Source organism: Polypterus senegalus, chromosome 15 (assembly GCF_016835505.1).
Source record: "Polypterus senegalus isolate Bchr_013 chromosome 15, ASM1683550v1, whole genome shotgun sequence".
NCBI classification, from domain to species: Eukaryota; Metazoa; Chordata; class Cladistia; order Polypteriformes; family Polypteridae; genus Polypterus; species Polypterus senegalus.
Genome location: NC_053168.1, coordinates 111682105 through 111699446, shown reverse-complemented (window position 1 = coordinate 111699446; position 17342 = coordinate 111682105). Strand labels below are relative to the sequence as shown.

Sequence of the window (17342 nt, the reverse complement as noted above, 5' to 3'; positions counted from 1 at the left end):
AATCAACCAGCCCCTCAAGAACTAATTTATGGTTATAAAAACCATCTTAATATGCAGAAATACAGTATAAAGAGCCGCTGCATCGCAGAGAGAACTCCTGTAGCCACAGTAAATGCCTTTATTGAATAGACAAACCAGGGGTGAACAAGTTCCTTTCTACTGCAGCTACAGTCGTGACGCACATAAAAACATCAATAATAACTCATAAACTTGTAATATTATTTAGGAAAATCGCAACATTTTACTCACCAAAAATTCCGATTATTTGTAAACAAAATCCATCCTCCTCTCTTTCCTCATAAACAGTTCAATTACTCTGTTGTACAGATTATCCGTGCGCTTCAGTTCCATCAAAAAGTCCCTTTCTATCGCCATCGAATCGAATGCTGAAAGTCAAACCTGCCCTGTCGTATTTCTGGCATAAGTTTTAATTCACTTTAGTGCTGAAAATGTCCGCTTGACAGAAGCGGTGGACACGGGAATGATCACTGTCAAATATACCAATGTGAACAGCTGCCCCATGCTCTCATTCAGATTTTGCTGATGAAGGAAGTCAAGGAGATCAGTGAGAAATTTTCCCGCAAAATCATCCATGGCTTACATTACAGGCAGTTGTTTTTACCCGAGACAGATCAAAAAGCGCTCCGTGGCTCTTGTGTTAAACTGGAGAAGGCTGCATGTGGGACATTTTTCTTGTATTCCCGAAACTTCTGGGGGTCAAGGAGCATGACAAACATCAGTTTATCGTGGTCTTGAAATCTGGTCTGCGTCTGGCAAATAATATTGTCCAGAATCCTGCCATGGAGTTGGCGGTAGTGCGCGCAAGGATCTGGCGCTCGGAGTGCCTGCGGTGCATTCAGTGGCCTCATAGTTCCTCATATCGGCTTCTATCTAATCAATGGGTCTAAATACGGTGACGTTGCCGTACGCCTGCTAGAGGGCCCTACTGACGCCAACTCAAAATCTCATTGGTTGAAGCAACAGTTTAATTGACATTTATTCTGTGTTAGAGGGCCTGCACAATGGATTGTGAAGGCCCCTCTGCCTGGCAACAAATGATGGCTGAAATGTGATTGGTTAAATGCTTTAATAGAAAAATATATGTCTGGAAGCAGCACAACCATTGGAAAAGCTATGAAAGGAAGCAGACAGATTATTTGAAATTATTTAATAAGTATTCATGGACAAAATATAATTAACATCAGTTTGTGATTAAGATATTTTTTTAGGCCAGCAGAAAAGGCCTTGCAGGCCCTGATGGCCCACCACTCAAGCTCATGGTTAACTCATCAGGTCTTACATCACCGGTCAGTTTTAAACTTAAGCTTTACACCTTGCTTTCCTATTGATATGTGTACAAAGGCTTGTTCAGCGTCAGAGGGTTTCCGCAGTAGCCGCACTTATGAATATGCTAAGCACAGTCCTTCACCCGCGAATATTTACCTTATATGGGCAGGCACTCGATTATGTGGGAGGCGTGATGATGCGGGACGCAACTCCGCCTCACAAGGCGACCGAGCTGCAGGCTATGGCCGTATATATCGACAAAAGTAGGTTCCAGTTATGACCATTATGCATAGAATTTCGAAATGAAACCTGCCTAACTTTTGTAAGTAAGCTGTAAGGAATAAGCCTGCCAAATTTCAGCCTTCTACCTACATGGGAAGTTGGAGAATTAGTGATGAGTCAGTCAGTGCTTTGCCTTTTATTAGTATAGATTTACTTCTCTACCTATTTGTTTTTATTTAAAGAGCTTCTGTAAAATGCCAGATTTTCCTTGGGGGCAAGGTTTTGAGCCAAGGACTTCGGAGCTATGAGAAGTGGTTAACTGCTGTGCCGTTTATTGCATTACTTTTAGTTTGATCAGGAAATTAATGTTCTTATACTTGTTTTGCTAACAGTTTGTTTGACTCAATGGGTGTAGTTGGTGAACAGAACAGTCAAATAATGAGATTACATAAATACTGTAAAATGGGGTCATGTTCATTACTGGGAGCTTGGTTAACACTCTAGGCACTTTAAGGTGCATCTATTACTCTTTAATGTGAGATTAATCACATTTACAAAGCATCAGTATAATGTTTATTCATCAGTGTGATGTGGCGAAAGGCGCTTTTAGAATTGTCAGAGTGGGTCTTAAGTGAGACATCTACTAAAGTATGTGGTATCAAGGTAAATAACACTTGTAAATCCTTGATATTCGTAAGCAATTTGCCAGCGTATCACAGGTTTTTAATATGCTGTGCTGCACAGAGACAATAAGCTTATTACTAAAGCTTTATAAACATAATTAACACCAAAAGAAACCTTTCTTAAGGTATTGTTACATAAGAGTAAAGGAGTAATCGATACATTTTTGCAGTACCTAAACTAGCGTGTTACTGGAACTGGTTACTGAAGTATGAATATCTGGATTAGCAATCATCATATCTAAAAATTATCTGTGCTGTTTGCAGCAAAACGTATATTGATGTGGAAGTTGTGTAATTCAAGTTAATTTCTGACTTCAAATGTATGAGACAGGCTGCCCTCTGAATATTTTTTAATCAGACTCTTTTATTAAATGTTTGTTTTGCTCAGATTCACTTGATTTCAATGATAAATAGGCTTTCGATGACGTTGTTACCGTCTGTCATTTCCTGTTTACGAGACTGGCCTGTCTTTAGCATGGACTGAAATACTTACTGTAAATGACTGCAATTGCTCTCTGATTAGATAACCAACGTTTATTCACATAATGTAAGCAAAAGATCCTGTGGCAGTGTTACACTTGGTGACTCGCTGTGTTAAATGAAAGTATAAAAATAAGGAGAAATTCTAGATATGAAGCCACTTCTGGAGTAAGAGTAAAGAGCAAGCACCATGGCTTGAGATGACAAATGTAAAGGCAAAGTCACTTGAAAAATGTGTGTTTAGGTCTTCTAAAATTACTGTACAGTGGAATACAAATATTCTGTGCTTGTATTTGTCGTGTCTTCATGGTCCTCTTACTACAAAGTTTTGGTACAATGGAGCTAACTTCCGACTACTGCTAAACCCCTGCTGCGTCGTTTAGATGTTCAAAGTCACAACTTGTACATAACTTGTGTTTTGCACATATTACACAGTGAACGGTTCACCAGCAGTTCATTACGTGTCTTGATGGTTTTTAAGGCTTTTCTCGCCCTATTTTGCAGAGCATTGAAACGTTGATAAGGTTAGTTTTCAATGTTATAGTAAGTAATATTTTTTTTATATGTTTAATATATTAGAATCATGAAATAGGAAAGCAGTTTTGCTCAAAACAAAGTTAAAGATTATTAAGTGCTTAGTGGCTGAAAAAAAGTTCAGTTTAGCAGCATCTGTGTTTTAGCAGAATCCACTCTAAAAATCTTAAGTCAGTCAGACAAAATTTATAAAGCCTGCACAAAACTGCACTGAAGTCGCCACATTCAAACGAACTTTCACATGCAGTACTGCAATAGAAAAAATGTGCAGTTACTACATAAAAGAAGAAAAAAATCCAAACAATCAACACTAGATATATTTTTCAAAAATTAGTGTTTCCTTGAATGAATCTTAGTTTTTGTACATTTTGTAAATTTTCATTGTCTAATGTTGCTTGTTTCATTTAGAATACATTTTAGTTTTTGTTTATTGTATATGTATACTATTTTCATTGTGTAAGAACACATCTCTGCTTTGTCCATTTTTAGTTTACCTCTGAAAACAAACTTTCTCATAACAGAGTAGTTTCTTGGGTAATGCTGTTGCCATGAGAGAGTGTTCTTGGTCTGCTGTGATGTCTCCATGAATGCCCAGACCCAGGGTTTCTCATCACTACATTGCCCACAGCATCGCACTCCCTCTACTGATTTATCTTCCTGTAGTGCTTCCTGTTGCCATCTCTTCGCCAGGTGAATGATTCACACTAACCTTGGCTGTCCACATGATGCAACAGAAACATCAGGATTCATCAGCCTAGGTGACCTTCTTCCAAACTTAAAAAAGAGAAGATCACACTAGCCACACTAGTTTAAGTATCAATGTCATTAACCTCGTAGATCGCCGTCTTTTCAAGGGAGTTTATAGTAGAATCGGTTTGGTTTCTGAAATGTCCAGAGTTATTCAAGTAAAACTAAAGTGTTCTGCTGAAAGTAATTAGTAGTAAGCAGTATGTAGAAAGTAAAGATGCGTCTGTTAATGTTTTTCCTAGTATGGGGTCAAAGACAGGGTTACGAGTATTTTTTGAGGGCTTTAGTGACTTACTAAAAAATAAATACATATAATCTGCTTTGGAATCTAAGCTTTCATAATAACTTCTATACATTTGGCAATTTTCAGAAGTACATGCTGCATTCACAAGCTCATGTCAAGACCATTCTCAGAGAGTAGTCTAGTCCTCTAGTCTAATGTTCCTTAATGTAGTGATTGTTTGATTCATAGCCTTTGTGTATTTAACATCTGTTCTGGACTAATGATTCTTCTCTACCTTCTCTTTCTTAAACTTCTTTTGCTATTTTTAACCAGATAATTTAAAAACAAGTGTGCTTATTTTGTTAATATTGATTTACTTTGGGGTGTGTTTTTTTTTTTTTTCCCCCCCTCTCTCTCTTTCTGAAAAGGGAACCATAAAATACTCTTGAAGTACTGTCATGCAGATAGTAGGTAATACCTTAGTGCTCATGTATTTATTTTATGTGTCTGACATCTCTTAGTCAAAGTAAGCGATACAAGATCATTTTGAACTTCTAAAAGCCCTACTGTGTTTTGTATTGATGAGTAGAGCCGTACCAATTAAATACAATCGTACTTCTCACCAAGTTGGCGTTCTGGTTTTCCTCCAGCAGTCCAAAGACATACCGTCAGGTTAATCGATCAGCTTTTGCACAGTGAAATGATGGCGGGTGTAGTCATGAAGGGAAAAGGCCTCCGTTTCTTGTGCCACATGTTGGGTAAAGTTGTGTTCAGAGAATTGATTGGAAGGGTTTTATTTGATCAAATGTTAATTCTTTAGACTGACAATAGTTTGCAGAGCAGAGGTTGAAGGAAAAAACGTTAGGAATCAAGTTACACTCTTACTTAGCCTATATGACTGTTTTAATAAAGTTAGTCTGTTTAAAGTTTAATTTCTTTTTTTATTATTTTTATTTTATAAATAACACATTAAGATCAACTGGAGGTAGTGTTAGTAGCAGCATGTGTTATGTGCAATTAGAAATTTGAAAAATCTTTGGAAGGTTTGAGTGGTTTGAATGGGCTAAAGTGGGTGGCATACAGTTACATGCTTATGCCATGAGGTCAGTTGTGCCGTTTGCGCCCACACATCTCTTTGACGTCGCCACGCTTAGGGCATAACCTGGAATTATTTTCAGATTGCTGCTGTTTTGAGCAAAAGATTGTTTGTAACAGTTTCAGGGTCTCAAATATCTGCAAGTAGATTAACCTGGTGATGCAATCTATGGTTGATATACTAACAGACGGGAACAAACCGTGAAGGGATAGATCCTAAGTTGGAAATGAGCACTGTTAAGGGTTAGGCTTAGGGATACATTTGATAAGACTCCACCGTAGATCATGCCGTGCACGTGAAGTTTGTTAAGAAAGCCAGTACCTCTTCATTAAGTAAGAGCTATTTTTATTGTACCTGGCCAGGATAAACCGCACCATTAAGACCACTTTTGTGTGTTGTAGTCAGGCTGTCCATTCATTCATTCATTGCAATCTTCATATTTACATTTCTTCGCTTAGTGGACACTTTTAACCAAAGCGACATACAAAGAGGTTAATATAACTGAGTAAACACCAGTCCAGGGGGCTGTTTCAGAGCAGACATCAGATGTGCAGTCTCTCTTTTTTTTTTTTTTGTGTGTGTACCATCTCTGAAGACGCTGAAAACAAGTAAGATCTTGCCAACCTGCCAAACATACTTTCCGCCCAGTCATCTTGTCAGCATGGCTTTGGACTGCTAGAAAAAACCACAAAGGCTGGTGGAAATGCGTGTGAAAAGGCAGAGCCCAGATGAAGGAGATCGGATTTATGACAGGACAGTCCACTCGCTGTAAAGAGTGTATTACTGGGCAGCAGAAAGGAAGTGATAAAAATCTTGTACTCTCAAATTGAAGTATTTTAGAAATCCGTTTGGATGCACACATCTAGAAATAGAAAACACTTTTTTGTTCTTTTTTTTTATCCTAGAGCAGTTTTAATGGTACTTTGCCTCAGGTTGATGTTTATAAGTAAGATTATGTGCACAAGGGCATTTTATTAATCACCCTAGAAAATGAAAACCTTTGTATCTAAACCAAAAAGTGCGACGCATTTAAGCAAGTGAGCATATCTTGTTTAAGCTAAGTTTTCACTTGTAATTCAGATTGGCTGTGTAAGTTGGTAGTAAATCAAAGGCCACAAATGACATTGTGAAAGCGTTACAAATTGTCATATTTGTAGTAGTCAGAAATATCTTGTATTTAATTACTAACATGTTCAAAGAAACCGCCCTTCCTGTTTTTATCAAAGTGTGCATTTTTTCTTCTGAGATAATAACCCCCGAGTATATTAGCTCAGAATGCTGCATTTGGTTATGTTTTAACATAACGGAATGAACAAAGTGAAGTGCACTTTTTTCTCTTAAGATATTGTTCAACTACTTTACTCTTACAGATGACTTTCAACTAGCAAAAAAAAAAGAAAATCGCCCACCTGGGTGTCTCCAAGCTCTACTTGTTTTTTGTGTCGTACCCTGAAATGCTGGAATGATCACCGTATAAACTGATCTCTTAACAGATGGTCATCTGGCTGGAGAGGTCGCTGGACAAACTGATCAGCATCTTTATCATCTTTCTCTTGGTTATGGGAACGCTGCTACTGGCCCTGCTGCTCACAGCAAAGGTATGGCCGGCTCACATGAAGCTTCATAATCGGTCTGACAGCAGTATCTCAAGTGTCTGGGCATCAGCACAAGATCTGAGTGGCAGGAGTCATTAAGCACCTTTGTTTGTGGGAGAGAAAAAAAGAATGTTGCACAAAACTGACATGAATTTACCGTAACCGTGAATATGCATTACATTCTCATTTTGCAGATTTGTTCACCTAATCAGTTGGCAGTGACTTTAAGTTAGGCAAACTGTTTAATTTCTTTAAAGTGTACCATATGCAAAATTTATTTTAGAACCTCTGGCAGTTCTATTGAAGTGCTTTTAAAAGTATGTCATGTAAAGAACTAGCTTATAATTTTAATTTCTCCAGTGGCGGAAGTGTTTGCTGGCTTTGTTTATCTGGGACATATTGAAGAGGTAAAGAAAACCATGCAGTGCTAAAATGTAAATAAGTTTATTAATTTTCAATTATTAGGTGCATGAAGAGAGCGTGCATATTATCCAAGTGACAAGCAACCTCATCAACGAGACTGTGTCAAACCACCCAGAGTGGGCAAAGTAAGTAAAATGCATTCACTGATCGAAAGACCAAAAATCCTCTGTATATCGGAGTGAATGTGCCAGCGAGGCGAGGCCGAGTGCAAAAACCGTGGAAGTGTGCATTCAGTGTGTCGGTGGCCGTACGTCTGCATAAATATGTGCCTTTTTTTTCTTTTTCTGAAAAAATGTGCCTCTTAAAGCTGTTCATTGATCCTGCTCATATTAAAGCAGTCTGAATATGTGTATCTATGTCATGGCAAGATATTATTGAATAGTTATTTGCTGATTATTTTGTACTTTGGTAAAAGATACTTTTCATCTTTCTTAGCCTTATATTTATTTCAAATTATTTGATGCAAATCGTCCAGAAAATTGCAGCGGATACAAATGACAATTATAATATGGAGAGAGTGTTAAACATGCATCAAATGTTGAAAAGACCATGTCTGTGGCACATCACAGTTCACTAGGCTGACAAGGACAACTTCTCACATTCGTACGGACTCTGCTGATCTGCTCTGCGTCTAAAATCACACACCATGTAACCGCTCATATCGATCATCAGGGTTCAAAGTGGGAGTTGAGGGTGTTGTGTGCAGGTTGGTGCAGAAGGGTTACGGTTTGAGGAACTTTGTCAGAATCGGCTGATGTTGAGTGGTGTCCCATAGGGGTCAGTGCTAAGGCCGCGGCTATTTTTAATGTGTATAAATGATTTGGACAGGAATATAAATAACAAGCTGGTTAAGTCTGCAGATGGTACCAAGGTAGGTGGATTGGCATTTAATCTTCAATCTGTTGAATCATTACTGAGGAACTTGGACAGATTTGTGCCAAATGAAATTTTAATGTAAATAAATGTAAAGTATTACAGGTAGGAAGCAAAAATGTTGGGATTTGAATGCACAATGGGAGGTCTGAAAATTGAACATTCACCTTATGAGAAGGATTTGAGTTGTAGTGGACTGCACACTGTCAACTGCCAGACAATGTTCAGAAGCCATCAAGAAGGCTAACATAATGTTGGGCTATATAGCGCCCTGTTGTGTGGAGTACAAGTCCAAGGAGCTTTATTATGCTCTGGCGAGGCCTCCTCTGGAGTACTGTGTACAGTTTTGGTCTCCAGGAAAGTCCAGAGAAGAGCAACTAGGCTGATTCCAGGGCTACAGGGGATGAGTTATAAGGAAATAGCTGAGCCTGTTTAGTTTAAGCAAAAGAAGATTAAGTCCAGTGGATCAAGACTGTTACATTAAAATGAGTTCATTACAAGCATGGGGACACAGCTGGAAACTCGGGTAAATTTCACAAAAAACTTTACAGAGTTTTTCTCCACACAGAGAACGTCCAACACATGGAATAAGTTACCACGTAGTGTTGCAAACAGTAGGACTTCAGGGACTGTCAAAACTGGACTTGGTGTTATTTTGGAAGAGTGAAGTGAATAGGACTGGCGGTCTTTGTTGGAGCGAATGGCCTGTTCATGTCTAGATTGTTCTTATGCTCTAATATGCTAAATCCTCAAACTGTGTGCTGGTAATGCGTTAATTTGGCATGGGCCATGGTGGACTACCTTTAAACATGAACTGAAAACGGCATGCTGGAATAGCACATTGTGGCCTGATCCCCTCTCCAGTCGGCATGTAGTTTGCACAGTCTTCCAGTGTCTATGCAGGTTTGAGTTGTGTCCCACATCCCGAACAGAGGGTGCCAAGTTAATTTATTACTTTAAAACAAACCATGTGGCTTTACATGGAAAAGCTGATGTCCTGTTTAGAGGATTTTCTGTGTAATGCTTTTAAGATAGGCTAAACTCACCATGATGCTGTAACAGAAAGGTGATTTAAGAAAAAATGGAAGTCATGAATATTTCCAGGGTCATTAGTTTGAGGGAAGAACTTGCGTACTTCAAGTAAACTTTTTGATGTCTTTTTTTTGTTTGTTTTATTTTATCCATTCAGTTTCTTATTGTGGTCTTCTGTTTGTAACAGCTGGCTTCCTGAAGCTCAAGTTGTACAAAAAGCCTTGAATTCAGCAGCTAACAATGTGTACCAGTATGGCAGAGAGTGGATAACACACAAGGTATGTGGTGGTCTCTGCAGAAACCATTCTATGTCCGTTTCTGAATACTGTGCTTTATCCTCAATGTGCTGAAAAGAAGTAGCATTGACAGTCCTTGTCATTTTTAAAATGAGCCTGTCACCTACTGCCAGTGAAGTCTGGCTAGTGATCATAATTTTCTGTTAGATTAGCAGCAGTTTTTTTGCACAGGCCCTATGATCTTTCTGGTTTTTTTTCTTTGTAGTTACTATTTTTATAAACTTGTTTTCCATTTACAATTACTGATGCTAAGATTAGATGTACTAACTGTCATCTGGCTTGTTTCTAGGAAATTATACACGATATGTTGCCGTCATTGCAAACTGAGTATCTGCTCTCATGAACTGCCTTTCAGACAAGCTGCGAGTTTGGCAGAGGTGATAGAAGGAGCGACTAGGATCTGAAGGCCACCTTACATATGCAGAATCTGAGAATCTAAAAGACTCTGCACACTGTACATTGGAGTATATTAAATAGTCCCTTAGTCAGCTGGTGGCACTGCGGTCGCTAGCACCTTTTAAACCTTAATATTAATAATTTTATTTATATAGCGTCCTATCCCATGCTCAAGGCGCTTATCAGAAGAGCATCTCTCCTGAAGTCTGAAACGGTGAAGAATTTTAGCGAGGATAAAAGTATGGTGGACCAATTTCAGAACTAGCCTGCCTCCATATAATGAGGAATGTTTTTGAACATTTTCAATTAAAATGGGACAGCTGTCATTGTGCATTTAGGTACTGTGACATTCTATGTATGGAGGAGAACCAAATTAAACGTCTTATTCCAGATGCTGTTTTAATGCTGGGTGGATTTTGTCTGTTAAGATCGGAAGGAGTAGAAAAATGTGGTTTGTTGGGAACTGGACAACAATGCAAATGAGCAAGCACATTACATCAAAACTAAAATGTGTAATCCAGACAATGAAATAATTTTGTCAGAATTTATCTACGCTGCTACTATTGAGGAAAAATAGGGAGATAAGTTACCCAATTCCAATTATGTTTTAGGGTTACTCCGATTGATTGGCTGCCAGTCTGAATCGGCCAGTTTTTACTAAAGATTTGATCAGAGGTTGGTAAATAGACCAATTGTTTTAGGCCTTGCTTTTCTAAGCTTTACAGTAATTTATCATGACTTGCTCTAGCAATGTGGATTCTTCCATTTAGCAGAGAGTGAGAGGAGATTGGAATATTAGCTTTTAATTTTAAAGCAGGTGGAGTGATAAACTGAGAGAAATCAATCGGAGGAATCGTCCTGTGCAGATGGGCAAACGGCAGGAAAAGCGACTTTAACGAATTCAGACCTTTTTTAGTTACTGTTTGAACAGCAAGCTTGTTTTAAGTGCATCAGCGTACCTTAATTAGAAGTAGAAAAGATAAAAATAGTAGCTAACAAAACTATTGTTTAGTAAGCAGCGATTTCTAATTATTTTTTATCTTATAAACCTGTTAAGCATTTTAGTCTTGTGTCTTCTTGGTAAACAACTTATGAACATTTGATATTTAACTTACCCTGCACTCTTTAATTGTTCTACTCATCCTTTCCCAAGTCTTCAGCATTCAAAATATTTAATGGAGTGTTGTTCGGCCATGAGCCGAATGTCAAATTCATTGGTCGCATGGGTTTTAGCGTGATAAGACTCTTACAATTTTATACATATATTAGAAAACTGAAAGAAACAATACCTATTTACAGACCCACCTTGCAACCTCAATAAACTTTTATGCATTTTACTTCTGGCATTAAATGCAATCAATCAAAGATGAGAACAATAGCAAATCACTCAAAGTCCAGGTGTCAAGAAACTGCCTAAATGGATATAGTCCATATCGATGACCCTGCTGGAACACCAGCTCATGTAATCAGTTTAAGAAAAATGGATAAGATGGTTGGCAGAGCGCTCTCCAAGTGGTTAAACGTAGCTTGGATTTCCTACTGGTAGACTTCTTCAGGCTCCATCCAAGCCCACTCCTTGCACTGTTTCCTTACAAATACTTCACAGATTAGGGTTCATCAGGATGTCCAAGTAACCTGAGGGTCATCAAGGCTACATTTCACGTCTACCACTCTTCTTTAACTTTCTCTACTCCCTTTCATTGTATTACTCATCCTTTCAAAAGGAGCTTCCCAGGTAAGATTCTTATTCTTGATCATTCTCTTTAATCTGCCACCTCTTTACCTCACAAGCAAGAAAGTCTTAGAGAAGCAGACCGACAAAAAAGATGGAGCTGCTCCAGACTCTGCACAGCATCTTGACATTCACAGTTGCAGGGGCCAATCTTGTCAGCACTGGGCACTGACTAGCTGCCACACCATTGAAGGTTCCATTAATGTATTCACATGGGAGCCATTTTGGATCAGGAATACAGAGTAATGTAACCATCATGTCTTTGGTGATGTGGGAAGGAACATCTGAGGATCTGAAGTAGAGCCCATGTGGACCTGAGTGAGTAGACAAATACCACGTAGATAACCTGGAATTGAAATCCAGAACACCAGATCAGTGAGGTGGCAGCACTACATATCGCACCACAATTTTTCATTTTATGTTTGCTTATCTGCGGTGGGTTGGCACCCTGCCCGGGATTGAATTCCTGCCTTGTGCCCTGTGTTGGCTGGGATCGGCTCCAGCAGACCCCTGTGACCCTGTGCTTGGATTCAGCAGGTTGGAAAATGGATGGATGGATGTTTGCTTATTCATGAAAGGCCTGCTTCAGCCCTAACTTCCCATGCTTTGGAAATTTTCTTTTATATGGTGTGTGTGAGGCAAGCTGTAATATTAAAGAAAAAGGATTTTCTTTTTTTAAACTTCAGTGAGTGTGACATAGGCCTTAATGTTAGACTTTTGACATTAACTGAATCTTTAAAATGCTTAAAAGAGGGTAATAATGTTTGTAACTTGGGGAAATATTTGTATTCTTTTTTCAGTTGCACAAAATTTTAGGGGAGAAGGTGAATAACACAGCAGTAATTGAGAAGCAGGTTCTGGAGCTCTGGGACAGATTATATCAGTCCTGGTTTGTAAAGGTAGGCCACCCTAAAGACACCTTTTTATTTAAGTAGATCTTTTTTTTTCAAATCGTATTTTTAGGGTTCTTTTTCTCTTCCAGTTGCATGATATTAATAGTACATAGAAATAAAAAGACTGTTTGGTTTTTTTTTCCCCTTATAAAAGAATGTCAACCATTCTGGGAGGCACCGAGGTCACAAGATGCACATTCAGAGGCAGAATAGCTGGCTAGGAGACATTTTGGACTGGCAAGACATCGCCTCCTTTGTGCATGAAAACATTGAAACATTTCTTTCTGTAAGTGTGCAAAAAAATTTATTTTCAAAGCAAATCAGAATTCAGAATGGAAAGGGAAGTGCTGTGTGAATGTTACTCCCAGATTTGTTCACTAGAGGTTCACAAAGAAGCATTGATATGTAATCACAGGTACTGAAAGTACACCTGGTGGGTGAATCCTGAGCTACCATGTCGAGTTTGTGGATGGTAGGTGAACTGTTAACCTGTTTTCAAACCTCAGTTAGGTTCAAGTGTGACAGACATTGTGAACATTTTGATGGTGTTTATTGTTGAGAAAAGAATAACCAGGGAGAGCACAATATACAAAACAAGGAAAAACAATACTGGAACACCAGGTTTTGTCACATGGGATGGCGGGTCCAGTTGCCCAAAATTCTAAACATTCTCAACCTCTGACCTGTAACATCTTAACACCCACTTGACTTGTCATGCCAGTAGAGCCTTTGACGAAGACTCTTATCCCTTCATCCCCAACCCCAGCCTGGGGCTTTAAAGCCCTGGCCCATGATTACCAAAGGCTGAAGGGGCACGTGCCCAGCACCACAAAGCTATAATGGTGTCTTCCCCAATACATTTTAAGAGGTTACACTCATTGCTCTCTAGCAACTTTAGGGTTTCTAACTAAAGTAACTGGAGTCCATTTACTTATCCTAGGGTCAATCCTAGCCCTTGCTGGCCCCGCAAGGTGCTTGTAAGTTATGCAGAGTCTTGAAGGACAGATACTATATCTCCATGAAAAACCAAAAGTTAACCTTGTATGTATTTTATTAAACGTTTAAGAACTGCTGTTATACAGCGGGGAAAATAAGCACTGAATGCGTCAACATTTTTCTCATATATTTATATATATATATAGCCCCATATATTTTTAATGGGGCTATTGACATGAAATGTTCACCAGATGTCAGTAACAATCCAAGTAAATCAACCACACATACAAATAAGTCCATAAATTATGTGCAATAAAGTGGAATGACACAGCGAATAAGTATTGAACACACTTACTGAAATTTATTTAATACTTAGTAGAAAAGCCTTTGTTGGTAATGACAGCTTCAAGACGCCTCCTGTATGGAGAAACGAGTTGCATGCATTGCTCAGGTATCATTTTTGGCCCTTTCTTGCACACAAACTGTCTTCATATCTTGAAGGTTCTGGGGGCCTCTTCTGTGAGCTCTGATCTTCAGTTCTTTCCATAGATTTTCAATTGGATTCAAGTCGGGTGATTGACTGGGCCATTCTAGCAGCTTCATTTTCTTTCTCTGAAGCCAATTGAGAGTTTCCTTGGCTGTGCGTTTTGGGATCACTGTCTGTCTTGCTGAAATGTCCACACTTGTTTCATCTTAAGCATCCTGGTAGGTGGCAGCAGATTCTTATCAGGAACATCCCATTACATTTCTCCATTCTTCCTTGCTTCAATTACATGAAGTCTGCCAGTACCATATGATGAAAAACAGCCCCACACCATGATGCTCCCACCTTCAAACTTCGCTTTGGTATGGTGCTTCTAGGTGGTTTGCAGTGCCATTTCTCCTCCAAACATGGCATCAGTATGTTTTGCAACAAGAAAGTTGCAAAGGTCTTGAGAGAGCTCTTTGCTTTTACCCATCATGTGATGCTTCTTGTATGACACCTTGGTGAGGAGAAACCTTTTATAGGCCATCAATTAGAACTAAAGCAGCTGAAATTAATTTGCACTGATGGGGGGCTATCAGCATTGCTTCCTAAATACAGACAGATTTCAGCTGGTGTCTTGGCTTTCCATGCCTCTTTGCACCTCCTTTTCTTGTGTTCAGTATTTATTCTCTGTGTCGTTCCACTTTATTACATAATTTATGGACTTATTTGTTTTGATTTCTTTGTATGTGTGGATTACTTGGGTTGTTGCTGACATCGGATGAAAATTTCATGTCAATAGCCCCATTAGAAATATATTTACTAAGAAAAACATTGACTTGTTCAATGCTTATTTTCCCTGCTGTATATTCATTAAAAACCAGATATTTTCCTGATAAATTAAAATTGAGTAGAAAATAAAGAAATTCTTAATCATGTATTCATATCCTGACAATGCACAAATGTGACTGATCAATCATTGAATTTTAGGAGTATAAAATAATGCACATGATGGTAGTATACATGTATACTTGGCAGCACTATGTTTTTTATCACCTAATATAATAATAATAATGATAAGGTAAATGTGCATTTATTGCTTGGTTTCTCAGTGACTTCTCTCCAGACCACCTATAATTTTCTTTCTTGTTTATGCCTAAGGATGTGTGTTCTCCTGAGTTGGTGCATTCCACTCTCTTAATACTTAATATAAAAAGCTTAATGTCTGTACCTCATTGCAGATTTTAGAGTCGCTGTGGATCGTCATGAGCCGAAATGTCAGTCTTTTGTTCACCACTGCAACAACGCTATTGACCGTTCTCTTCTACAGCGGAACAGCTTTGCTCAACTTTGCGCTGTCCATGGTAAGGAGCTTTGCTTCTGTAGTAGCCCAGCTTTTTTTGCTATGATGTATTGAAATGACATTGAACAAAGATCTACTGTGGATATTTTGTTAGGCACATATTTTGCCCCTTTATTCAATTCAATTCAAACCTTTTATTGCCATTGTCCATACGATGAAGTTTGAGGGAAGTTACTTTTTGCACTTTTCCCAAGACTGGCTTGTCAGCTGAGAGGTTGTACACACCGTCTACTCTTTGTAGATCATATAGAGTAAATGTCTCATCAGTGACAGAACAGATTTAACATGTATAATAAATAAGCTGAAACAGTCATGTGACTTTGTGTTCCTGCTGTTATTGTCATTAATTTCATGATGTAATACTTTGTTTTGTGTTTTTTTTTTTTTGTTTATCCTCCTGGTTTTAGGTTATTTTTCTGACCACGCTTTTCTACCTGTTGAGTTCCAGTGGAGAATATTATAAACCAGTCAAGTGGGTCATCAGTCTAACGCCTTTGTCACAACCTGGACCATCGTCCAACATTGTGGGCCAATCAGTTGAGGAAGCTATAAGGTCAGTGTTGGTCACCTGAGCAATGATTCCTGAGTCTGGACATTCTTCTTCATCATTTGGTCTGTGGCAAGAGGCTCTCTCAGTGCTTATGAAAAGATATTCATTCAGATTGTATCGTTTGATGATAGAAAGCCTTTTGATTTATTAATAATACAAGAGTGTAGGAGACCCAGCATCTGGCCATTTTCATTACTGAGGTGTATCAGGTAACGCTGCCATGAAAAAAAAAATAAGGTCATCAGATTCAGAAACCTCCATGGGAAAACCACCATGACTCGCTGTCTGCTGTCATCACTGTGACTGTGCGAGTTTACCAATGCCTGCTGTATATTAGTGTTGAAATGTATGTCTTAACAGAGGTTGTTGGAAAGTCTTTAGACTTGAGGGTAAAAAGTGTCTCAAACTTTAAAGTCCCGAATACCCAATTAACACGGTGGGAACTCTAAATAGCCTGGAAAACTACCCATAAAAACTCTTGCTTTACCATAAGGCTCAAACTGCTTGGTTCATACCAAACAAGACTTGAGTCATGTCTGGTGACATAGGTTAGCAAACATCAGCTTTATTTCTTACAAATGTCATTAATTGTCTTATCTAAAACAATCTCTCCTTAAACTACCAAGATATTCATTTAATAAAAAGGAGTCCCATCATCTTCATGTAACACTAATGACTGTCTGTAGAAATATTTTATGGGTATGATATACTTAATTTCCTATAAAGTTACAGATTTGTTTCAAACATAAAACTATTTAACATGCATAAATAGCCAGTTCATTACTTATATGAATGCAAAGAATTATTATTATTATTGTTAAACAACAAAATATATTTTCCTAGTGATAGGATTTAAAGTTAACAGAGCAGAATGCAAACCTTGAGCTTCTGTTCTTCTACAGGCAGTGTGGACAAAAGGCAAACATGGAGCCTAATGTCTGCATTTTACAAGAAAGCGTAGTAGTGTGGATGGGGCCTTAGACAAACTCTCTGTAGATTTAAGCACCCCAAAGGCTTCAAGGTGGTCTGCGAAAGACGGCAATAACATGTTAAACATTGAAACTGTTTCGAAAAAGTGCGGATCTACTTAGCAGACATCACATTGCCAGTGATCAGATATTTATTAGAAAAGGAAAATTGTAACAAGAATGTCCAGAAACCAATCTAACAACAAACCCTTTCTGAATTTCTGACTCTGTTCTCAAACACACACAAGTATTCAACAGTATTGCTGATCCTTTGGTGGGATCAACAGCATAAATAGAAAATATAACAATATAAAATGTTTGTCATTTTTGTTTTAGCAGAAAGAGTATATTCTGCATAAATAATGATATTTAAATAGTTACTCTCAGTTTCCTAGTTTTTGATGATTGTGTCATTTTTAATTTGGTAGAAAACGGCTTCTTTGCTTACACTTTTGCTGCTCATTAATACAGGCTGTGTGTGTGTAAAAACCCGAGTATGGAGGCCGTCACGCGATCAAATTGCTCCCGTACATTATTTTATTTTCCT

At 38.4% G+C, this 17342-nt stretch overlaps 1 protein-coding gene across 2 annotated transcripts in view; it reads left to right on the top strand.

Moving 5' to 3' along the window:
- The window catches only part of LOC120515643 (transmembrane protein 245-like), a 55736-nt gene that overhangs the window by 24226 nt on the left and 14168 nt on the right, over positions 1-17342 (top strand). For both annotated transcript variants that reach the window (XM_039736849.1, XM_039736848.1), the window contains 7 exons: positions 6766-6870; positions 7333-7415; positions 9383-9473; positions 12420-12518; positions 12667-12798; positions 15156-15278; positions 15685-15830. In XM_039736849.1, coding sequence (XP_039592783.1) covers positions 6766-6870; positions 7333-7415; positions 9383-9473; positions 12420-12518; positions 12667-12798; positions 15156-15278; positions 15685-15830 — 779 coding nt within the window. The remainder of the gene's footprint in view (positions 1-6765; positions 6871-7332; positions 7416-9382; positions 9474-12419; positions 12519-12666; positions 12799-15155; positions 15279-15684; positions 15831-17342) is intronic.